The following is a 24784-nucleotide window of genomic DNA, read 5'->3' on the forward strand; positions in this document are numbered from 1 at the left end:
GTATTGAGACAATCATCTTCATCCTTCACATGTAATTTTAGTCTTTTGCTACTTCCACTAGATAACGATGGAAATACCTGTTTCAGTATTACCTGGATTGTAAATATTTTTAGCTGTAATATTAATAACTATATTTTAGCTGTAATATTAATGTTTATCAAGTTGAGATTTTTAACATACTGCTGTTAGCTGGCTGTTCCTTCAGAAGATGTTTTCTAAGATAACTTTTAAAATGAAAGATACGGATTGTATTGTTTCATTTCAAAGTCTGCCATTGGTTCCCTTATGCAATATAGTTTTAACTTTCTATGTTAATATGATAAGGGTTCATGGATACAGCACTTCTGCTCCATGACACAAAATTTGTTTGAGAAAGTGTTTGCATTAGGTGTATTACAATATTAGAGTTTCATTCTGTTGCTTTAATTCCATATTCTCTTTTTTTACAGTCACTCCTTTTAAATTTATGGCTTTCCAAGGAAAAAGATATGCTAGACAAACCAGATTCTGTCAGTTGCCTTCACACTATGCTATCGCTTCTGAGCAAAATGAAAGGTGAGAGGTGCATCTGGAACACTTAAACACAATCTATACTAATTATTAGAAATTTGTTGCTCTGATCCTCTTATATTATCACTTAGTTTGTCCCATGCACACACAAATAATGTAACAGAGCTAATTGCTGCACTGTGATGAAACTCAAGATGTAATTCAAGTTCCAATCAAAATCTGAAGAGTGTCACAGTTAAAGGCCTTCCTCGTGCCCTTCAGTTTCACTCTCCACCAAGCTGACACAACTCCTGTTTGGCACCAGACGGTGGCTGTCCAGCTCTCCCCTTCCTCCAGTTTTGGTGTGTTTAGTCCTGCTCCTCTTCCTTGTGTTGACTGACTCTCAGAAGTCCTTCAAGTTTCTTTAACCCATTGAAACACCATTATTCTAGCATCATTTGCATACTGAACATCTCTGTAGCTTGAGGGATGCTCTGTAGAATCAACTTGCTACTATTTGAGGTAAGTTGTGTAATGAATAAAAGCTGGAAGAATGAATAAATTACTGCTGCCTGAATAAATTCTCTGCCAAACATCAGGATAGCCTGAAGAGAGCTAGCTTGACAATACACATGGCACCTTGAAATCACAAAAGAAGCTGTCTGCATTGCAAAGCATCAGTTTGTAATATTCTTTAGATCTGGTAAGCATGCAGCAGATTTTACTGCCTACCAATTTATATCTATTGCCTGTTTCGTACAACTGAAACTTGGGAGACAGGGTAGTTCACGTTCCACTATTCCATGTTAAATTTGATTTATAATCTAGAAATTGTATGTTACACATCTAGAAAAAGATAGCATAGAATGATTGGAAATGGCTTCTAATATAAGCTGTATTAGTAAGTGATGCTTTCAGGGTTGGTTGCTGCTTTACTAGTTTTAACCCCCCCTGGCCCAAGTTGAGTTGTCCTACACTACCTTTCTCCACAGTTGCTATAGATGAGTCATGGGACACGCAGTCGGTTTCCCCCTGGTGGCAGCAGATGCGTACAGCTTGTGTTCAGTCTGAAAATAATGCAGCTGCTTTGTTATCTGCCCATGTTGGACATTCGGTAACTGCGGAAATCATTGACAGTGTGACAGAGAAAAAGGTAAGTCATCTCAAACTTCCCCTTCTATTTTATTTGCTATATCAGTTCCATGCAAATTGCTGTCTTTATAATGGAATAACATCCTGTGTTTGAATTGGAATAATATTATACTGAGGTGAATGAATTATATATATCAGAAGTGTTTACTACACATTTTTAAGTATGTGATGGTACTTGTACAGTGAGTTTTTCTCATGATAGCAAATAATGTTGACTATGCCTTCTTAAGATGGTGGGTATTTGGTTTTCTTGGCAATAAGTATCTTTTCACTAAGTTGGGATGAATACTGTGAGGCTGCAGGCAGAGTTGCAATTTGAGATTGAAAATGTTATTCAGTTCCTAAATAGCACTTAGGGGTATGTGTGTTGTGCTAGTTGTCTTAATAGATTAGAAGGGGCTTAGGTGGTTTGATCTTGTAAATAGACTACCTTATAAATCATAACTAGGTTATGAAAAAGTGTTTTAGTATTTTTACACATTCATCTTAACTATTGCAATTCTGTGTATTAAAATTGTCAGTGTTGCCCAGGTAAGAATGTTATGTTGCAACATACTATGCTTTACCCATGTATTTTTTCATATGGTACAAAATTTAAATGTTAGGTGAGTTAATCATATATGTAGGGAATGTGTATACAGTGGAGGACTTAAATCTTTTTGAGGGGATTCTAACCCATTTTTCAACTACATATGGACTTTAAAATGGGACTATAAGATGGCTATTCAGATCCTTTTAATCCCTTATGTTTTTTATTTAAGAGTCTGTGCATCTTCTTAGTAGCATGAGATATTAATTGATGTTGGCAAAATTGTGAATGTACATATCTTGACCTAAATTATAATTGGAAGTGCAGTAGCTCTTAGGATATACCTTTCCATTTTAATACTGTGTTGTTTGGTTTTTTTAACAAAAATGTGCTACTTTAAGTGAACAGACCTAAACCAGTTCATATGTTCTGTTAGTTTTCCCAAATAACTGTAGGTTCAGACACAGAATCCTGGGAGGCACTTTCCCTTGATACTGAATATTGGAAACTTCTGCTGAAACAGCTAGAGGATTGTCTGATACTTCAAACACTACTGCATAGCAAAGTGACCAAAAGGACAAAAAGAGTTTCATCACTCCAGAGTGAGCCCTTGGGCAGGCTTTCTGTAAAAAAATTGCTTGAAGCTGGAAAAGGTAAACGTTTTTCTCTTGGAAAGATGGTTGATTGTCTTTCTAATAGACTTCTAAGCCATCCTTACCTTGATTTATGATACACCCTGCACTGGAAATGATTCTGCTGATTACTTTTCTGAATTTAAAAACCAATCCAAACAATAGAATAGTGTTTTTAAAATGTATGAGAATATTACCATAAAGACTGCATTGTAGATCTCTAATCAGTAGATTAGGAAGCTTCCTAATTGGTATGAGTTATCTTTATGTAATTAATCGTAGTAGTTAAAACTCTTTTGTTATTTGATTCTGGACTGTAAATCTTCTGGGATATGCTGACTATACCTCATAATTATTTTTTTTTCCTTTTTTTTTTTTCTTACCGTCTTAGGAGGTGTTGCTGACACTGTAGCAAAGTGGGTTTTTAAGCAAGGCTTCAGTCCTCTTGTACTGAATTTGGCCCAATACAAAAGCAATACAGAAATTGCTGAAGAATCTATAGAAATGCATACTAATATTTTTCTTGAGGAACTAGAAACAGATAAAGGCTTGGAAACGATCCTAGGTAAGAAAAGAACATGACTTCTTCAAATTCTAAATGTCTGCAGAGATGTTTTTTAATTGTTACTGTTGTGCAGCAGCAGAAATGACAGTAGGGAGAGGTCTGTCTGGTAACTTTAGATTTTCTTTTTCTAGAACTGCTGCAACTAGCGTATCAGCAATTTCCATGTAGTCTTGAAGTGGATGTACTCCATGCACATTGCTGTTGGGAATATGTAGTACAGTGGAATAAGGACCCAGAGGTAAAAGGATTACATTTGCAGGAGTAATGGTTAAGAGCTACTCAAAACAAGCAGTTTCACAACTTTGTAATAGTTCATAAAAGCTCTCATTAAGAAGACTGACTTCGAAAGCATACTAGGTACAGTTTTTCTGTGGTAAGTGGCAAGCAGAAATTGAGAAAATTAATGCAGGTCCTGAGGCTGAATGGCACCTCACAAAGACAGGACAGTTTGTTTCTAAGCTACCAGATTCTCAAAACTGGACGTGTGGAAACTGGATTCAAATAAGCTGCATGAAAGAAGGGTTTAAACTGTATTTTGGGTGATTTTGTACAAAGCAGTTCAAATACTGCAAAGCAGTGACGAACCTTTCCTCTGTTCTAGATATGTTAAAACCAATCACAGAACACTAAGTTTGTTCCATTGGAATCCATTGCACTTTAAGAGGAAAGAGATTTCTTGAATATTAGATTCCCTGGCCACTGCTGGGAATTGTCACAGGAGAAGAAAAAAAAAAAACAAACATTCCTGCTGCTTTCCTGTACCTTCTTGAACTTTGGAAAATCTTGTCATAAGTTCAGATTATATTAACATTGAAATTAACACTCCTTAGATCTATGCAACATAACACCTTCCTGTGCGAGTTTCCTTTGAGATCGTTAAAAACTCATGCCAACCTGATGAAATGGAGTAAAAATTGATCTTTCTAGCACAAGTGGGTTTTGTATTTGAAAAATTACTATAGGCAGTGGAGGAACCTTTCAGCAAGAGTGTGTTAGCAGTACATATACTAAAACAAAGCCCTGAAAATAGTGCTGAAATCACAATGTGTTCAATGCTTAGTGAAACATACTTTGCCACGTGCATATATGTTTGTCAGATAGCAGCAGAGAAGACTGCAATGTCAGAGTAACTTAAAATGTTATAACTGACAAAAAGTAGTAGCTTTAAAATAGTCTACCTGGGCCCTTTAAAAATCAATAGTTTGCATTTAAAATAAGTTTTGAATAATATAGTAACTTGTTCTTTTTGTTTGTTTGTTTTACATAAGGAAGCATGTTTTCTCATTAGGTCTATAGATCACCTAAGATGCATCATTAATGCTCATGTTCAGCATGGTAAGTATGAAGCTATTATTAAAAATTATTTTTGAAACTGTAAAACAATAGAACAAATGACTGTTGACTAGTATAAACATATGCAGTTTGTAGTGGCAGTGGCCATTTTGTCTAAAAGAAACCCAAAACCAACCCCCAAAACTTTCTGCTGACATTCAAGCTTTTGTTTTTCATGTTGAAACTTGAGTTTTCATCAGAACCATGAGAAGAAGTTGGTTAGATAAAGTTCATAGGTTTAACTGAAAACATTTTAAAGTAAAATTGCTCTAAACTGTTTTCTTTGTATTTAAATAGTGGCACATGTTTCTTGCATTCAATTACTTTCCATGCATTTCTTGATATACTCTGTTTCAGTGAATGTGATGACAATTCTCTTTTCGTAGGCTTTTTGTATATGCAAATTAGGTGCACTCTGTGCCTAAAGCACAGAGTGTCTTAAACTTTCCTGCTACCACCAAATGTGTACCTGCGATGTTTAACCCAGCCTGTATAACCTAAGCATTGTAATAAATGATGCCTTGTCCCTCTGAGTGTGTTTTATCACCAAGGTAATCTCCTCCTGAGAAATCTGAAATACAGAATCCAAGAATAAAGCAGTGAGGGCAACTCACAATTCCTTTTTGTTTCATTTGGAATAATTTTTTAAATTTAAAGGAACTTTGGCCCTTGGCTTTTCACTCCATACTTGTAAGCTCTCTTTTCTACTCACTTGGCATTTACAAGTTTGCAATTGTTCTAGGTATTGCTCTGATGATGTGGAATACATTCATTGTAAAAAGGCTTTCTTCTGCTACGTACCTAATGGACAAGGTATTGTGACAGTACTGTGATAATATTATGACAATATTTTTGAGGCTGAATTTCTCTTGTTAACTGAAAATTTAAGCTAGTATATTTAAATCACGATTTTGCTTTTTTTCAGATCATTTTGGAACATCTTTGATTTAAGCATAAAACCCCCATGCTTACTTATGTGGTTTATTATGTAGCTAGCTTTTGGAATTGATGAAGGAATGCTTGTTTAAAAATAACAAATCCACAGAATGATCAACTATAGGGAGCTTTAAGTAATAGCTGATCAGTGTTGGCTGATGTGTACTGAAGACTTATGTGCAGTGTCAGCTTGTAATTGCTAAACAGTTTGAAACTATTTATGTGTGCCTGTATGCAATTTTAATTTAGAAAACAAAAAAGTAGTTTAAAGTATTTTCTGTCTGTTTCCTGGTAAATTGTTGCCCTGAAGCCTTCAGGTTAACACACGCAGCAGCTTTTCCTAATACTGTGGTCCAAGGTTTGGATGTATGAGCTCTTGTTCTGCAAAACGCAGAACGTTTTGTGGATGATGTTGAGCATTTTTAACTCTCGCTACCGTTGTGAATAAGCTTCTGTTCTAGTATGCAGCTTGTTTGCTGTGAGTTTTAGCAGTGTTTTGTCCCTGCTAAGCTTCAGTTTTTTCATACTTACAAATATGTAATTGATCTATTTACTGGAAGACAGTTCTGTTTAGGACTAGAGGACTGCTTAGGAGGATTACTGTGTCAGTAAGTGATAGATGTGTTTAAATTGTGTAAGGGGAATCTGCCTATTGTTTTGCTGGATGCAGAGCAGCAACTAGGTGTTTTTCAGCATAAAAATCCAGATAAAAAGAGAGAAGTGTTGATGGTGATTTAAAACAAGCAAACAAACAAAAAACAACCCACAGTAATTTGCTTCTTTTTTCCTTTGCTCCTCTCATTTTCTGCTTTTGCGTTTAGTTTAGGTCTATAAAATTGGAGAATATAATCTTGTGCCTTTCAGCAAAAAAGGCTCAGTTGTATACACCCGTAGTAGGCTTTCCTTCTGAAAAAACTCTTTTCCAGTTTTTCTGCATGCCTTTACATAAATCCACCACCATTGCTTCTGCCTCGATCAACAGTGTCAGGAGAAGAGATGAAGGTTTTTCAGTGTTTTTGCACATGTTACCTCAAGGAAATATAATGTAATAACAAATGTTGCTAACTTTTAGTAGTTATGTATATTTGAAAGCCAGGAATTAATTAGTCCTAAGACTTTGTGTTATAGGAACAGTAGAACGACTGTCGTCTCACCCACTTCCAGAAACATAGTTTCCAAGTGTGTTGGCACTTCAGCCCCAAAACTGACAGCTGAAAGTGGTCTTGAATTCAGACTTTGAACAGCATGATGTGTCACTTGACTCTGAGTTTAAAGAATCCTGTAATTGAGGACCCAGGAATCTCACTCACTTCAGCTGTTGTTCAGACTCTGCCATGATGTAATTATTACTCTCTGGTGCTATGGAAGGGAGAGATTCCACTTACATGTGTGTGCTTCATCATGTGCAGCATGTGGTTCCACCTGTAGAAACAGGACATCTTAGTAACATTCCTAAACAGGGTAGGATTGACGTTTCTCTGGAAGAATTCAGATAGGCAAGGCATGGAAAGCAATTAGTAGCTTTGTTATTAGACCATCTTCATCTCAGTGAATATGCTGGAGCATTCGCTCTTACTTGTTTCCTAGTGTTTCTTTCTAATATCATGCTTGGTATTATAGCTTTGGTTCTATATTACAGAAATCAGTTTGAATTTTTTTGCTACCTTTGAGATTTGAATGAGGACCTTGGGATCTTATTTCTAATCCTAGATTTTAAGAAGGTTGAACTAAGTATGTTAATTTTCTATCAAATCTTCTGATGAAAGCAAGCTTTTGAATTATGTAGCTATAATGAAGTAATTTCTCATTTTATATTAGAAAAATAGTAACAAGTGCTTAAAGTGTGGCATAACGGATACCTTATGATGAAAATTGTTTCATTGTGCTGAGACACATGTTTGTTTGTTTTTTTCCAATCAGGTTGGAAAAGCTCCAAAGGACAGATTATGCAGACGGGCAAGTAATACCACTTTTGTCTAAATGGGATGAAATAAATAAAAAGGCCTTAATTTGAATTCCTAGTTAGTGATTTGTTTTTGAAAGTTTCAGAAAAATTCAAAATGCCACCCTAGAGAAAATGTTACAATTTTAGGAAATTTAAATTAGTACTATAGCTTTGTATATTATAGAAGGTAGCCCTGAGACTGTGACATGACAAATTACTATTATTTTTATGCATAATTTCATTAGTTAAAACTTTTTTTTTGAAGACAACTGATATGCTCAGAAAATGAAATTTACTAGATGTGATTACTTGAGGAATTCAGTCTTGTAAATAGCTATATTTAGCTTTATTACTATTTTTCCCCAGTTATTTCCATTTCTTTGTTATACTTTAGTGAATATTTGTTTGTTCTGAAATATAATGGGCTAATAAACTGAGCTTAACAATGCGATTTATGTCAATAACTGTCTTCTCAAACGTACAGAGCTAATAAAAGCCTGTTTAATTTCCAACTGAAACAATTTGACACATACTGTTTGTTAACAGGACGTAGGTATGGGTGACACAGCAATGACAGCTTTTCTTGGCTGCTGTTCAGAACTTCTGCAAACACTGCTAGAGGTAAATTTTTATTTTTCCCATATAAGGTAAGGAACTAATTGATTCAAATTAAATTTTAAAGGCTATGTTTATAGTAGTATCTTTACAATTCAGTTCAGACTAATATTAATGACCTTCTAGACAATACGACATTTTCTTTTTGATTTCACCACAGAGAACTTGTGATTAAAGCTGTGTCTTTTGCAGAGAAGGCCAGTAGAGGCCACACGTTGTGTGTGACTCCTTTTCTCTGTGGCTCTGGCAGGCTGACGTCAGCAGCGATGAGATGCAGGCTCCAGTTTTGGATACGGAAGATGCTTGGGTGTCTGTAGAAGGACCAGTATCCATAGTAGAACTAGCCCTTGAGCAGAAACGCATTCACTACCCACTTGTTGAGCACCAGTTTGTGTTATGTACCATCTTGTTTGCCATCATGAGGTTTTCTCTGAAGAGCGTGAAGCCTCTTTCACTGTTTGATAGTAAGGTATGTCTTTTGGAAACCTGCATTGTAAGATTTCTATCCTTCCTCTTGGTATCCAGAATATATGCCAGCTTTCACTCTTTAAACAGCTCATGCATAATTATATGAAAGATATTTAGTCCACTGTGGGGCATTAATGAAGGTGTCACCAGAATTCAGGCTGAAACCCAAGCTTGATGCTTTTCTTTATGAATAAAAGATAGTAGTCACCTCACATGCATGAAAATTAGCTCCTTAATAATTAGCTGGCCTGAAAAACACTGCATGGTAAGAACACTAGATGACAAGTTTTTCTAGTTGCTTTGAGAAATGCCAGATCAGAAAAAACATTTAAGGTCAGAAGTGTTATGTTAGTGTCACTGTTATATCCGTTATTGCTGATGATTATTGCAGAATTCTAGGCATCTTGAAGAGAAGAAACAATTTGCCATTTAGCACATATAAACCACTTCTGAAAAAACAAAAGTAATTGCATTTAAAATACAGTATGATACAAAACAGGTACCACAAATTGGGCTTTACTCTTCCTTCCACACTACAATTCTAAAAAAATGTAAACACAAACTTCCACTGTAGACTGTCATTTAATTCCTGCTGGGGAGAAAATTCTTTAGTCCTGAAATACTGAGCAGACTTCTTAAATAGCTACTGGAACTTGGTAAGTGCAGAATACTACTCTCCTTTTGCCATAGGTTCTTGTATGTGTGCAGGCTCTGAAGTGGTTGAGTCTGGTTTGAGCATTTCAATGTAGCTGAAATTCCATTGTTTTTATGGCTTTTTTTTTTCCTTATCCGTTAGCAGAAAACATTATATACTACCTTTTATCATCTAAGAATGCATATTGCACCTCAAGGGTAAAATTAGATCCTGTTCCTGTGCCTCCTTTCTTTTACATACAACTATTATTCCACGCTGCTGCCTTTTTCCTTTCTCTCACTTCAGATTTCCATTTGTTCTGTGATCTTTATAAAGAATTTCTAACTGGCCTGTAGAGATGATGACTAAAAAAATGGTTACAAATTTCAAAGACCATTTATTACCTTATTTCTGACAAGGCAAGTCACTGTCTAGACCTACTCACTGATCACTGTCTTTTAACACAGACCTTCTTTTGGTACCAATTTCCCTGCTCTCCATATTGGTATGGAGCAGGACTGCATCAGAGATGGCTGGCACTGAGTATGACACTGCTGAGCTGAAAAAAAGGCTACCACATGCCATAATTCAGAGGTTTACCTGAAATTTGATTAATTTGCCGTTCAACAAAAAACTTAAAATTAAGCAGTGTCAACTATATCAATAGCTAATAGTGTATTTTTTTAATCAGCTACTTGCATTTCTTTGCACGTACTATGCTTGGTCTAGAGACAGGGACTAGGAAATGTATCCAAACTTCAGGTCCAGCTGGTGTTTTATCAGCTACCTGATTTAGTAGGCAGCTAGTTTTAAGTTTCAAAGCAAATCCTTGACGTACTGATTGCATGAACAAAAGTTTGGTTTGCTTACTGGCTTTAATTTACAATATTAATTTTTGTCCTCAAAGAGAAATAGAAGATGAAGTACAAATAAAATGTAAAAAATAAGTCAGCTTCTTAGTATTAGGTCATAATTAATTACTTGTATTCCACTGTACCTCTGAGGCCTGTCTTTTGGTTCTCAATTTTAGGGCAAAAATGCATTTTTCAAAGACCTTACTTCAATTCAGCTGTTACCTAGTGGGGATATGGATCCAAATGTGTTATCCATACGACAACAGGTAGGTATACATTTTGTACTGAAAGTTCTTAAACTTCTACAATTTCAAATAACAGTAAAGTAACCTGCAGTTTTTACTTCCAAGTTCTTGATCAAAGTTGTGACTGCAGCAGTTCAAGCGCTATGTTCATCACAAAAAGCCAAAGAAATCTCAGAAGAGGAATTATTTCCTTTTGAAAAGGGAAAGAATTGGCCAACTTTGGCTGCAGACCTGGCTCTGTGTCTTCAAATTTCTGAGGATGTGGTCAGAAGGCATTATGTCTGTGAACTCTATAGTTATGGGATGGATCATCTTGGTGAAGAGGTAATAACAGCTTTTAGTGATTTAAAATCAACACTGCATTATGTCAAATACTCTGTTAAAATTACTGTTTTGCTTACTTAAGATGCCTGGAAGGGTTTGGCAAGTATTCTCAGGCTCAAAAAATGAAAAAATAAAATGAAAAAAATAAAATTAAAAATTGGATGCTGGAAAAATACTTTTTCAGGACTAATAATTACCCTCATTTTTCCTTCTTCCCAACAAAAATCTGTGTGTAACAGCTAAAGGAAGCATGATATAGGGCGTTATACTACTTGTCTACACCAGAACAGCCTCTTTTATTATATTTGATTGATAGTTTCAGGAATATGCTTTTTCTGCCTGTAGTATCTTCTAAAAGAAGTTTACCAGTTCCTGGACAAGAAAATCCTTGCCTTTCTTGAGGCAATGAGATGATATGGAAGTTAGAAATATGTTGCTGAAATGTAAAATAGATCTCATGTTCATGCTAATTGCTGTGTAAAGTAGAGAGTAATTCTCTGACTTTGTTCACTCTTCTGCTGTTCTGAAGCTTTTAATAATGTGCTTTATTACAGTAACAGGTCACACAAGAAACAGTCTCAAAACTATTTGTCCTATTGTCAAGACGCTTCTTTTGATACAGCTTTTCAAGCCTCTACAGAAGTGAGCTGAGTCATACTGAATGGTTTCTAGTTACAGAGTTACTGAGTGGTCAGGGTAGTTGTTTCAATTTTTTTCCTATTTTCAGGCCTTTCATCAGGTGTCTGACAAAGAAGTTCTTGCATCACAGCTGCTCATACTGGCTGGACAGAGACTGGCCTTCGCTTTACTGCACAGGCAGACAAAGGAGGGTATGGAACTCCTCGCTCACCTTCCTCCAACGCTATGTACTTGGCTCAAAGCTATGGTAAGTTTAGCCCAATTTAGGAAAACAGGTTGGTTTTCAGAGGCTTCTATTCACCAAGAAGCTGATGACCCTCTTCCTCATTTTTTTTGGTGGCTAGTTTCCTTTCATTAAGGGTAAAGCAGTTTCATGGTGTCAAAGTGTCAGGTTAATTGATTTAATAAACCTTTGTGGTTTGTTTTATACAAAGTCAGGAGAGCTTACATGGAGATGATGGTCTATAAAATTACGCTAATGCTGTGTTTATTCTTTTGTATAGGACCCCCAGGAACTTCAAAATGTAGAAGTGCCAATTCCAACAACAGCTAAACTCATTAACAAAGTCTTAGAGCACTTACCGGAGAATCACGGGCAGTACAGCCTTGCCTTGAGCCTAATAGAGGCTGTAGAAGCCATCTCCTTTTGACCTTCAAGGCTCTGCTCTATAGTGCTGTAATGCATGATTTTACACTACAAGGCTGGACTTTACAGAAAGAAATGTCTGCGTGGCTCTTGTTAAACAGCAGAGAGGACAGTGCTCCCCATCCTAGAATTTCAGGAGGTAATTTTAAATTGGAATATATTTTAAATTCTGCACTAGCACAAAGATGTTTCGTTTCTAGTACACTTGTCAGTATCTGAAACGCTTTGTTATTTATTTCTTACTTGAGCGCTTTCGCGGTAGTCTTAAATTGGATATATTTGACAGCAGTTTTAATCTACTTACAAAATCATGTCTTGTGAAATTTTGTATTTCTTGCTGGCAGTAACTGCTGCAATTTCAGTGTTCCATGTATGATTTGTTTTTTGATACGAGCTGTAGAATTACACCCAAGAAAAACTTTAGTCTCTGGAGTTAGCACAAAAAGCCAATCCTGCTTTTTCAGAAGCTAGAGCTGGTGTTGGGCTCAGACCTTGTAACTGCATTATACGAGACAATGATGACTGCACTAGACATAAGATGAAACATCTTATGCCAAGGGGCCTTATGCCAAGGGAGAACAGCCCACATCAGAAACAGCCTGGGAAGGAGACTCCAATTCTCCAGATGCAGATATGGACTCATCTTATAGTCTGGTTCTCCCAGTATTGCCTCTAGGGTGCTGCGCTTAAATTAAAACTGGATTTACATCTTTCTCCTTTATTATTAAGCTCTGCTGAGTTCAAGTAGGTCAAGGAATGTCTTACTTTAAGATTGTTCCCACATCTTACCACTGTAGAAGATGTAGTATGCTATAAATCTCTGCACGTTAACTTGTAGTCAAAACCTGCTTAAATAGTTGACCCAACTTCACTGAAGATTTATAGTACTGAGCACTTTAGCCTTAAAAACACCCACACTTTTATTTACAGTACCTACAGGGAATCATATAGTGAGTATCCTCACTATAAGTGGTATTAAACATCATTATCTTGCATCAGTTAGTACTGTTTACTCTCCACCTAGAGGAAGGTAGGGGAGAAAAATGAAGTTGGCATAAATTGTTTGAGTTTTAAAGTCACCTGGTAATACTTGCTCCATCTTGTAACCTGCTTCTCTTGCTTTATATGTAAGAAATGTTCATAGTATTCTGGAGACGGAATTTGGTCTTACCTTTCTGAAGTATGTGCTGCTGTCATCTAAGGGTTAGACTCCCCCTAAAAGAAGGTTATGTAGGTGGCTTGTTCTGCAGCCTCCTTCAGCATCCTCAGTTCCTAAACACTGCACTTTCATGTAGCTGATGAAGGCTTCATAAAAAGTTTTCATATTAAATGTTTGAATTCTGACAGCAAAATGAGATCAGACAGTAGAGAAGAGTAGGAATTCTAGTAAGAAGCAGTGGACAGCCCTGGTCTGTGTTGTAGGTACTTCTATACTGACTTCTGAGATTAAAACAGCTGTAGGGGAAAAAATGGAAGAAGGCAAGATCATACAGGTGACTTTACTGCCTTGCCTGACAGCACTTCAAACTTCTGCAGAAATGAGTATGCTAGAGATTTGGTTATCAAGGAACCTGAGAAAAACAAAAAATGTTTCTTAGTTGCATTATATTCCTGTAGCCTGGTACAGCTGTGTAAAGGATTTCACTGTAACCAAGTACCATCTCTGAGCTGACACACTACACCAATCAAATCTGTAATGTATTGTAAGTAATACTCTGTACATAGTGCTATTTTGTGTCTAATTTGCTGTGGATTTGTGTAAATTGATTAAATAAAATTTGAGGTTTCATTGTGTCTTTCCTTCTTTTCAAGGCAATGGTAGTCACCACTCTTCTGTTCTGTTTTGTAAGAGGAGTAGACACTCCTGTGTAGAGTGGACTGCTTCTCTGGGGTTCTGCAGAACTACCTACTGAGAATTAAACAGTCACTGTTTTAGTCTGAAGTTCAGTTCCACTTAAGTGAAACTCCAACAGAACACAGGTTTTTAAAAACAAGTAAATCAGTCAGTTATTTTTAACCACCCTTTTTATTAAGCTGAAAAGTGATATACACAATTAGGTATATGTACATAAGGTTCCCCCAAAAAAGCTTGATAATGCCACTTTAGGCTGGGGCTTTAAGCATCTGTTTCTACAGGCTTTGGTGCACAGAGGCTCTGGTCAGCCCCTGCTGTTATGTACCTCGGTACTCCTGATGCTGGAGCAGTGTGTGTAGCAGGCATTGCATCTTCACCTGCTCCCTCTTCCAGCAATGACTTTCAGGCACCGTGGGCAGGGAGTGCTTGAGGAATCAGAAGTGTATCTCCTGCAGCGAGGGCATTTTGCTTTGGCAATGGGCAGGGCTATAACTTTATAGGAAGATTCTTCACGGATATCACCACCTGTTAAAGAAAGCATCATTCCTGAGAGCAGGGAGGTGCAGTTTTCCAACTCTTACGTATGCAGTGGACAACAACGTATGTTGTAGTGCGGAAACGAACCAGCTCTTTAGCACAGCAGCCTATCTGGAATCGTTCTCTTACCTTCCAAGTTAATCAGAAAGGTCCCTTTGATGATGTTTGCATCTGTAGGGGTTTCTTTAGGCAGCTCGCTCAGCAGGGTTGTCTGGGAAGCCATCATTATTTCATTCAGCTGTGAAACACTAGAAGTTTCTTCAGCCTGCAGTGCCTAGGGAAGAGTTACATTTTCAGACTTGCAACCTGCTTTTGTTTCTCAGCATCCTCCTCCTAGAAAATGTTAAAGCAAATGTAGAATTGCCATGTATGTGATAGCAACAGCTGTTGTAGCCTTGTTGTGAAGAAAGCACAAGTTTGTTTACACGTGTGCTTGTGTGTGTCTAAATATATACATCTAAAAATTGTTTAAATCCAGCATCAAAACAGGTCTACCCTTGCAAGCCCTATGATCTGCAAGCTCTTTTGTTTAAAACAAATGCTGTAACAGCAGTTCGTGGAGTGGATGATCTGAGTGAAGACTAATTGACTTATTTCTGACAGTAGCAAGAGCACAGACTTGTACTGTGGAAATTTTTGCCAGCAGTACTAGAACAGGCCTTCTCAAGAAGTCTAGAGCTAGAAGCCAGTCACTAGTAATGTGGCTCAGGGTCAGTATGGAGTCTGGTACTGTTTTACATATTAATTAATAACCTGGATGATGAGGCAGAGTGTACCCTTAGCAAGTCTGCTGATGATACAGTGCTTAGAGGAGTGGTTGATGCACCAGACCATTGCACTGTTGTTCAACAGGATGGAGAAACAGGCTAGTAGCAGTCATGTCAAGCTCAATAAAGGGAAATGCCGAGTCCAGTCCCTGGAGGGGAATAAGCCCAGGCACCAGTACACACTGAGGGCCAACTGGCTGGAAAACAATTTAGCAGAAAAGAAAGAAGGAGTTGTGGTGGACAAGCAGCTGACCATGAGCCAGCAATATATGCTCATGACAGAAGGCCAGCAGCATCCTGTATGAGTGCTGCATGAGGAAGGGTGCTGCCAGCAAGGTGAAGGATGCAATCCCTCCTCACTGCTTAGCCCTGGTGAGGCACAAAACCACCTTTTTTTTACAGTGAGGGTAGACAAACACTGGTACAGGTAGCCCAGGGAGGTTATGGAGTCTCCATCCTCAGAAGTATTCAGAACCCAACTGGACACTATCCTGTGCAACGTGCTCTAGCTGAACACCAGCCATCCCTTCCAACCTCAGACGTATTTGTGATTTTCTGGCAAGTAAAATGCAAAAAAAAGTTCAAAGAAATTAGTATTTTTTTGCACAGACAACACCATTCTTAGTTGCATCTTTACCTCCATTAATTCAAACAGCAATCCAGGCTCAATTACAATGACAACTTCATATTCCAGAGAATTCTTTCCAGAGATGGACCCAAGGAAAGAGTCTCTCATCGCACAAGCACCTTCTATTGCTTCCTCAATGCCAGGCTTCTTCCATGCTGAGCTTGCGTTAATCCAGCCCGTACGAAACACACCCTCCGAGTCTTGAGTGCAAAGCAAACAAATGAATTTTTAATTGAGTGTCTTTCTATTAAAGTGTTTATTAAATTAATTTTAAAATGGCATATCTCTGTATTTACTTTCCTTTTAACTGTGTGATTAAATAGCACACTGAAAGAATTCCTTCAAAATTCTACATGCTTTACCTTTCTTATGAGGGAGGTGCTGGAAAACCTCCTCTGCCAAGTGAGGAAGAATTGGGGCAAAGGATCTGACTACTATGTCTAAAGCCTCTGCTAGCACAGTTTGACACGAACGGCGCTTAGGATCTTTTTCTTCTTCACAATAGAGCCTGCAAGACAGAGATGAAAGCTGGAAAACATTTGTATGTTCATGTTACTGTTCTTGCTCAAGAGCCATATGCTCAGGACTACCACTGACCTAGCTTGCCTTTCTTAGGAAAGCTTTTCTTAATTGCCTTTCCAAGGCAAGCAGAATGGATTAGGTACTGGACTAGCTGCATATTCAGCCACCTTTTGTCAGGAAAGGATATGGCATGTTAATTTACTTCATTTGTATAGAAGAGAATCTTTCCTCAGGGAGGTGAGCTGGCAGCTCTGTTGGCTCTTTGTTCTGGATCATCTATAATGTATCATTAGGGCTTTTTTCTCCCCCCCACCTTACCTGCATTCTGGAAACTAAAGATCAGTATAGCCCCTACCCCCTTACCCATGAAACCTCCCTTTCAAAACTTACAAAGGTATCAGTACATCCTTAGGGTTCTTTATCTGTTTCTTAGATCAGTAAAAGACATTAGGCTGCCCAGAAATGCTTAAAGCTCTTCCCTCTTACCTTCCCAAATACAGATGCACACAGTTACAGGTAGAAAGTCAGATCCAAGAATCTATCTTTAAAACTGATTACCTTTCAAAATGATTCTGTATCCGTACTGAACAGGATGTAGAAGCACACTGATAACAAAAATAAGCTGAAAGCAAGTAAGCTTTCACTTGAGAGCTTTAGTGCACCAAAGCACAATATGTAAGTGTGACATGTTCTTGAGATACCCATATTCACCCAACATTCACCTGGAATGCTCTTACCTCCATCTCAAACTGCTTAACTTGTTATTTCCTGTTTAAAGGCAGCAGTAATGAACTTACCTGTCTTTGATTATGCTGAAATAGAAGTTAGACAGATTTCTGGAACAGAATGCTTGCAATAATCGAACAACTTTGCTATAATCATATTCTTTGTATGCTTCTGTAACCTGGAAGAGGGAGTAGAAAATGATAAGAACAGTGTATCAGATGACAGCATACAGATGACAACCCTTGATGAACCTGAACTTGCAGAAACTGTAATGAGTGACAAACTCTGAGAGAACCTCTTCTTTAAAAGGTTGTTGGAGGCGAAAAAAAAAAAAGTTAATTTCATTAACAATTAGGACAAAAATATTTTAAAATCAAATTTGAGGGAAGAGGACAGGGAGAACTCCAGAAATTATGCCCATACATTGTCATTCAGCAGAATGGTTCTGAGTGACAGAAATTACTAAGTTTTGGACTACAGCAGATTTCCAAAGTTGTAGAAGTTTTTGGTCTTCTTTTTTTGTATCCTATTGAAACTATTTCTAAAGATTGATAATTTGAGACCTTGGGCAGAAGGGGAGAGGGAAAAACTGGTCAATGCTAAAACCAAGAAGTTCAGAATGTTAACAGCAAAGCCTTCCTCCAGCAGTTGGAACGGGCTTAAGGGAGTGCACATGGCATCAAAGAAACCTTTGTGGTCATCATTTGCCTACTTGACACATACTCTTTACTCACACACTTAAAATATTTTTCCCTAGAGGGTAAAACCACTAAAAAACATGACATATATTCATCTAAATCCAATTTACCCCTACCTTGCTTCCATAATCTTGCAATAAATGCAGCATGTATTGATCCACTATGTACATCTCTGAAGCAGGGATGGAATCGGTCTCTGGATTGAAGTCAGCCATGTTTCCCAGCATGAAGCGTAGTGTATTCCGAAGCTAGGAACAAACCAGAAAAATTAAACATTGGTGGTCTGCACTTCAGATGGAACACAAAATTATAATATTCTATAATGAATTAGCTAAAGGCTGTTTTTCAAAATTATTGTCTGCATATGTACAAAAGCATCACGAAGAATGTATGCCAAAAGGACCTAGGGAAATGTAAAGAAAAGCCTGGCTATTACCAAAGCATGCTGCAAAAACTAGTCTTTTCATTCATACACTTCACTATTAGATCCGCAGACGTAAAAAGCAGAAGCACCTAAATAAGCTCAGAAAAGCTTTCTTTTGTCTAAAGATTGAAAAGCTTTGCAATCGATTCTTCTCAGTCAACACAAACCCAAATATAAAGAGGACCCGGTCATTAGACTGAAGAGCGTTAACATATTTGGCACTTACCTTGTTGATATCATCTCTTGCAGCATTAAGTACAACAGGTCCAATCAGCACCTCAGAAAAAACATTTGATTCTGCCACCCACCAGCGGAGAACATCGGCACCATATGGAGGATCCGTGGAGTGATCCTAAGTAGAGACAGAAAGGCATGAGTAGAACTGCTGAGGGTCCTGCAGCATGGTGAGCAGTGCAACTCCATGTTGGTAAAGCTGTGAGAACATGTATCTTAACTGTGCCCAGAGGGCCACTCTATTTGGAAGTCTTCAAACTCTTTTAGCAAGATTTCTGCTAAGGCAGGGCTACTTGCAGCAGTCTGTGACCAGGCTATGCTGGAACTCTAGTAAGTTGAGATAAATTAATCTTTCCATCTTACATCTCGAATCCTTTGAATGCTTAACATTAAAATAGTAATGTTACTCTTTAAAGCTACATGCCTTTTTTTTTTCTCCTTCAGACAGTTTTCCACCCTGTTTTCAACTCTGAAAACGGGTTCTCTCCTTTTTGAAAAAACAGAAACTATTGTGTGTTTATTCAATCAGATAAGCAAGTCTTTGTAAGGATGGACTCCTCTGTCTTGAGAGTTGCAAAATACACTCAGCAGTCTCAGAAAGAGCAACAGCAGAATTGGGGAAGTAAAAAAATTCAGAGCGTCCCCTGCAGTGCCCCCTCTTTGACCATGGAATGAGCTAAGTTTCCAGAGCCAATAAACAGCCTAAGCTGAGAGCAGACAGACAGCTGGGGTGCAACTGCTACTCTCACTGTTCTATTGATAGGCCCAGCTCATCAGTTTCAGTCAGTCTGAAGGCAAAGGTTTATTTATTTTTTTTTAAATCCTCCTCCCATCATTCCATCAACAGCTTTCCCAAGTAAACAGGAACCATTCTACACATTCTATGTAACATGCTTTCTTTTCTCTTAGCACAGAACAAAGGTGTGGGGGTTTTTTGGCACTACAGCTGACACAAAACAACTCAAGGTTTTCACTCCTGCCAAATGGAATTGCAGGGTAGCCTCTTTAGAAGAGCCTTACAGGGTTCTGTTACCAGACAGCTGTTTAGAGGAAAACATGTCACAAGATAGTAGCAGAATCTGGTAGTGAGAAATTGTAACTAGCCATTCCTAGAAACTCAGGAGTTGGACTTACTTCGCCTCCATTGATAACGACATCAGGGTCAACCACATTGCCTATGGATTTAGACATCTTTTCCCCTTTCTCACCAAGAGTAAATCCATGAACCACCAGTGTCCTGAAGAAAAGATTTTAGCAGAAACAAAATCCCAGTGAAAAATCTGTTAAGAACAGAGTTCCAGGGAAGATATTCTTAAGATAAAACACAGAAATCCTCAATTTTGGTAAGCCTGAGGCTTCATCTGTCCAGTACAAGCAACCATGAATATGCTGTACTATCATCCAAGCAGCACATGCAACTTTATTTTCCTTATTTAATTTTGCCATGCAAGCAATGGATTGTTTGCAGATACCGGGTGCACATACATTTCAGACAAATTAAAGACTAAAGTATTATTTACTCTTTAAGCCAATAAATTCCCCAAAATTGCACAGCCTCCTTGCAACAGATGCACGTTACCCTTCCCTATGCTCTTCATCTTCCAGGGAACAAGCAGCATGTCACAGCTCCAGTATAAGACATGCACACAGTGATTCTGACTTCCTTACAGCCTAATGTTCAATTCACAAATCAATGATCTTCAGAGATTTTCATACTGCACCTCTCGTAACAACCCTTTGATTATCATAGAATCATAGAATCTTAGGGGTTGGAAGGGACCTCGAAAGATCATCTCGTCCAACCCCCCCTGCTAGAGCAGGGTCACCTAGAGTATATCACATAGGAACGCATCCAGGTGGGTTTTGAATGTCTCCAGTGAAGGAGACTCCACAACCTCCCTGGGCAGCCTGTTCCAGTGCTCTGTCACTCTCACAGTAAAAAAATTTTTTCGTATATTCACCTTGAACCTCCTATGCTCCAATTTCCACCCATTACCCCTTGTCCTATCACTGGTCATCACTGAGAAAAGCCTAACTCCATCTCCCTGACACTCACCCCTTATGTATTTGTAAACATTGATGAGGTCCCCCCTCAGTCTCCTTTTCTCCAAGCTAGAGAGACCCAGCTCCCTCAGCCTCTCCTCATAAGGGAGATGTTCTACTCCCTTAATCATCTTTGTAGCTCTGCGCTGGACTCTCTCAAGCAGGTCCCTGTCCTTCTTGAACTGAGGGGCCCAGAACTGGACACAATACTCCAGATGCGGCCTCACCAATGCAGAATAAAGAGGTAGGAGAACCTCTCTTGACCTACTAACCACACCCTTTCTAATGCACCCCAGGATGCCATTGGCCTTCTTGGCCACAAGGGCACATTGCTGGCTCATGGTCATCCTCCTGTCTACCAGGATTCCCAGGTCCCTTTCTCCTACACTGCTCTCCAGCAGGTCAGCCCACAACCTGTACTGGTGCATGGTGTTTTTCTTCCCCAAATGCAGAACTCTACACTTGCCCTTGTTGAACTTCATCATGTTTCTCCCCGCCCAACTCTCCAGCCTGTCTAAGTCCCTCTGAATGGCAGCACAGCCTTCTGGTGTGTCAGCCACTCCTCCCAGCTTAGTGTCATCAGCAAACTTGCTGAGGGTACATTCTGTACCCTCATCCAGGTCGTTGATGAAGATGTTGAACAACACCGGTCCCAGTACCGACCCCTGAGGGACTCCACTGGTCACACACCTCCAACCAGATTCTGCCCCATTGACTACAACTCTCTGACTCCTTCCTTTCAACCAGTTCTTGATCCATCTCACTACCTGATCATCAAACCCATACTTGATCAACTTATCTACAAGGATGCTGTGGGAGACAGTGTCAAATGCTTTACTGAAATCAAGGTATACCACATCTACCGCTCTACCATCATCTATCCACCTAGTAATTTCCTCATAGAAGGCTATGAGGTTAGTCAAACATGATTTACCCTTGATAAAACCATGCTGACTGCTCCTGATGACCCCCATATCCTTGATATGCCTGGAGATAGTGACAAGAACAAGTTGTTCCATCACCTTTCCAGGGATGGAGGTGAGGCTGACCGGTCTATAGTTACCCGGGTCCTCCTTCTTGCCCTTCTTGTAGACTGGTGTGACATTTGCTATCCTCCAGTCCTCAGGCACCTCTCCTGTTACCCATGACTTACCAAAGATGATGGAGAGTGGACTAGCAATGACCTCCGCCAGCTCCCTCAGCATCCTTGGGTGCATTCCATCCGGACCCATCGATTTATGGATGTCCAGATTACTCAACTGATCCCTAACCCAATCCTCATCTACCATGGCAAACTCCTCCTCTATCTTGACTTCTTCTGGGGCTATATGAATCTGGGGCTCATGGGGAAATCCTGCAGGAGTAAAGACAGAGGCAAAGAAGGCATTCAGCACCTCTGCCTTCTTTATATCCTCTGTCACCAGGGCTCCCACCTCATTCATCAGAGGGCCAATATTGCCTCTAGTGTTAGATTTGTTAGCTATGTATTTGAAAAAGCCCTTTCTATTATCCTTAACCTGACTTGCAAGGTTAAGTTCCAAAGAGGCCTTAGCTTTCCTAATTGCCTCCCTACATCCTCTGACAACAGACCTATATTCCTCCCAAGTGACCAGCCCCTCCTTCCATGATCTGTAGATTTTCCTCTTCCACTTGAGTTTGCCCAGTAGTTCCTTTTTTAACCATGCAGGTCTCCTAGCTCCCTTACTAGATTTCCTAACCATTGGGATGCTCTGATCCTGTGCTCGCAAGAAGTGGTCCTTGAATGTTGACCAGCTATCTTGAGCCCCTTTACCTTCTAGCACCCTGTCCCATGGGATTTCCCTTAACAGTTGATTAAGGGGGCCAAAGTTTGCCTTGTGGAAGTCCAGGGTTCTGATCCTGCTGGGTATTCTGTTCCTTCCACACAGGATCCTGAACTCCACCATCTCGTGATCACTGCAGCCAAGGCTGCCATTGACCACCACTGCTTCAACAAGGCCCTCCTTGTTAGTTAATACAAGATCCAGGAGCGCTCCTCTTCTAGTTGGCTTGTCCACCATTTGCATTAAGAAGTTATCATCAATGCACTGGAGGAACCTCTTAGACTGTGAAAGGCTGGATGTGTAAGTCTTCCAGCAGATATCGGGGTAGTTAAAATCTCCCAAGAGGACTAGGGCCTGTAGTTGTGAGGCTGCTTTCAACTGCCTGTAGAAAGCCTCATCAACTTCCTCATCTTGATCTGGAGGTCTGTAGTAGACCCCCACAACTGTATCACCCACACCAGCCTGCCCCTTAATTCTTACCCACAGACTTTCAACTTGCCCCTCATCGGCCCCTGCACAAAACTCAATACATTCTAGTTGCTCTCTCACATAAAGAGCAACTCCACCACCTCGCTTCCCCACCCTATCTTTCCTAAAAAGCACATAACCATCCATGACCACATTCCAGTCATGTGAGCTGTCCCACCATGTCTCTGTTATTGCTACCAGATCATAACCCTTAGCCCGTACACAGACCTCTAACTCTTCCTGCTTATTCCCCATGCTGCGTGCATTAGCATACAGGCATTTCAGGAAGCAAACAGAGCACTCTGGTGGGACCAAATCCTCCTCAGACCACCTGCCTTCGGGCAGTGGGAGAGATGACAAAAGAACAGACCTGTATCTCATAATGTAACAGGATAGACCTAAATGACTGAGAAAGTATCTATTTAAATTATGGTGGAAATCAATTAACGGTAAACCCATTACAATCTAATCCCAGCAAAACTTTATACTGAAAACTTAAGGACATAAATCAGATACTTAGTAATAGGTCGATTTATCTTGTTTATAAATTACTGTCCACACTATCAAAAGCCCAGTATTTAATAAATGAACTAGCAATGTGTTTGCAATGCACATACTTACTTATATGGCGCTTTCTTCCTTGCTGCCACACTGGTTAATAGAGAGGACTGAAACCAACCTCCCAGTTGGTCTTTTCCCTCAAGGTATGTATCTGCTCTTTGTTCTGAACCTTTAAAACCAGAAGATTTTGTTTAAAATATCAGCCTGTATATTCAAACAATTAAAACACTTAACAGAAGATCTCTGAAAGTGATTAGTTAAACTGACTCTCCTCTTTAAACTCAGTAAATAACTTACTTTTATAAATGGTGTATAGTTATTAGAACATGATGCAAGTGATTCATTAGTATCACTTTAAAAAAAAAAAAAAATAAAAAATTCAAGACTCACTGAACTCCAAAATCCAACAAATAAACTTGCTTTCCCCCAAATAAAGTAATAAATTTTGAAAACAGAAGCCATCACACTCGGAGCACTTCATAAGTTCTCAAAATACTTTCCAAGTACTCCTAAACAAACTGAAAGACACATGGAAAGATCACATACTTTGGAATTAATGTGGGAATTACTCAAGATACAAGTCACAGGCTTAAGGTGCCTGATTGGCATGCGTAAGGCCTTGGGTATTCTCAGAGGAGACCAGGAAGCTTTGGCAGTGACCGCAGCTCACCTGTGACAGAATCTACATTTTCTGGTCACTGGTGCTCTGGGAAGATAAAAAATTTCAGGGAAGGGTTAGGACAAGACAGGAAACAGGAACCCTGTTGTGGGAGAGAGGGGTCTGGAGAAGCATGGCTTTCCTAGCAGGGGAAAGCTGAATGGAAATACTATTCCCCATAAAATATAGAGCAACTGGAGCTAATGAGTACTGCTGGGATCAGAGAAAAAAATGGGCTACAAGGCACATAAACTGGGTATTAACTGACTGCACATTAAAAGCAGAAGAGCAAGCCCAGCTTTCCCACAGGGTTGAAAGAGGGCAACAAAGTTTTAATGGCTTTACTAGTGGAATTCACTCATTGCACAAGAAGGTACAAGACTTGTTGATTCAAGTTGTCCCTCCTTGTCCTAAACAATCCCAGACAGGTCACCATCCCAGTGAGAACAGAATAATGTGGAGCACAGCAGAACATGTGAGTCAAAGCCTGCAAATGTGCAAAATCATACACATATTTGGCAGGAATTTAGTTTTGATTCCAAAAGTTGGTGGTGTAATTTTCCAGATACTCAGACAAAAGTTCCTCTACTCAATTTTTATCTACTAGCTCCTTTTATCCTCTTCCTAGGACCCCCGAGACAATGCTTCTTTCTGCTGCTGACACGCTGGATTTATTTGTTTAACTTAATGGAAGTTTCGATATTTAGATCCATCCTGCAATAAAAGGAAGTTCAACATTACAAAGGTCAAGGCCATGCAGTTCCAGCTAGCACAGGAAAAGTGTGTGGGTGGATGTTATGATTTTTAACACATTTGTTTATTCCTTCAAGAAAAGCTACAAAGATATTTGAGTTTA

General features: G+C 39.0%; 2 protein-coding genes across 5 annotated transcripts in view; one reads left to right on the forward strand and one right to left on the reverse strand.

The window, feature by feature from the left end:
• Positions 1-13794, forward strand: part of RAB3GAP2 (RAB3 GTPase activating non-catalytic protein subunit 2) — a 46771-nt gene extending 32977 nt beyond the window's left edge. For 3 of the 4 annotated variants that reach the window (XM_051614505.1, XM_051614503.1, XM_051614504.1), the window contains exons 22-35: positions 450-555; positions 1482-1642; positions 2607-2823; positions 3194-3367; positions 3499-3605; positions 4636-4702; positions 5442-5512; positions 7556-7591; positions 8127-8201; positions 8446-8664; positions 10328-10417; positions 10502-10720; positions 11448-11606; positions 11863-13794. In XM_051614505.1, coding sequence (XP_051470465.1) covers positions 450-555; positions 1482-1642; positions 2607-2823; positions 3194-3367; positions 3499-3605; positions 4636-4702; positions 5442-5512; positions 7556-7591; positions 8127-8201; positions 8446-8664; positions 10328-10417; positions 10502-10720; positions 11448-11606; positions 11863-12009 — 1848 coding nt within the window. In that variant the 3' untranslated portion in view covers positions 12010-13794. Of the gene's footprint in view, positions 1-449; positions 556-1481; positions 1643-2606; positions 2824-3193; positions 3368-3498; positions 3606-4635; positions 4703-5441; positions 5513-7555; positions 7592-8126; positions 8202-8445; positions 8665-10327; positions 10418-10501; positions 10721-11274; positions 11363-11447; positions 11607-11862 lie in introns of those variants that run through there. The other variant, XR_007889007.1, reaches the window with a different exon arrangement.
• A 218-nt stretch (positions 13795-14012) lies between these two features.
• IARS2 (isoleucyl-tRNA synthetase 2, mitochondrial) overlaps positions 14013-24784 on the reverse strand; it is a 31810-nt gene continuing 21038 nt past the window's right edge. The window contains exons 15-23 of the mRNA XM_051614506.1: positions 23331-23439; positions 19531-19633; positions 18389-18514; positions 17855-17986; positions 17112-17218; positions 16155-16300; positions 15802-15992; positions 14527-14671; positions 14013-14385 (exon numbers count right to left, since the gene is read on the reverse strand). Coding sequence (XP_051470466.1) covers positions 14234-14385; positions 14527-14671; positions 15802-15992; positions 16155-16300; positions 17112-17218; positions 17855-17986; positions 18389-18514; positions 19531-19633; positions 23331-23439 — 1211 coding nt within the window. The 3' untranslated portion in view covers positions 14013-14233. The remainder of the gene's footprint in view (positions 14386-14526; positions 14672-15801; positions 15993-16154; positions 16301-17111; positions 17219-17854; positions 17987-18388; positions 18515-19530; positions 19634-23330; positions 23440-24784) is intronic.

The sequence above is a fragment of the Apus apus genome, chromosome 3 (genome assembly GCF_020740795.1).
Source record: "Apus apus isolate bApuApu2 chromosome 3, bApuApu2.pri.cur, whole genome shotgun sequence".
NCBI classification, from domain to species: domain Eukaryota; kingdom Metazoa; phylum Chordata; class Aves; order Apodiformes; family Apodidae; genus Apus; species Apus apus.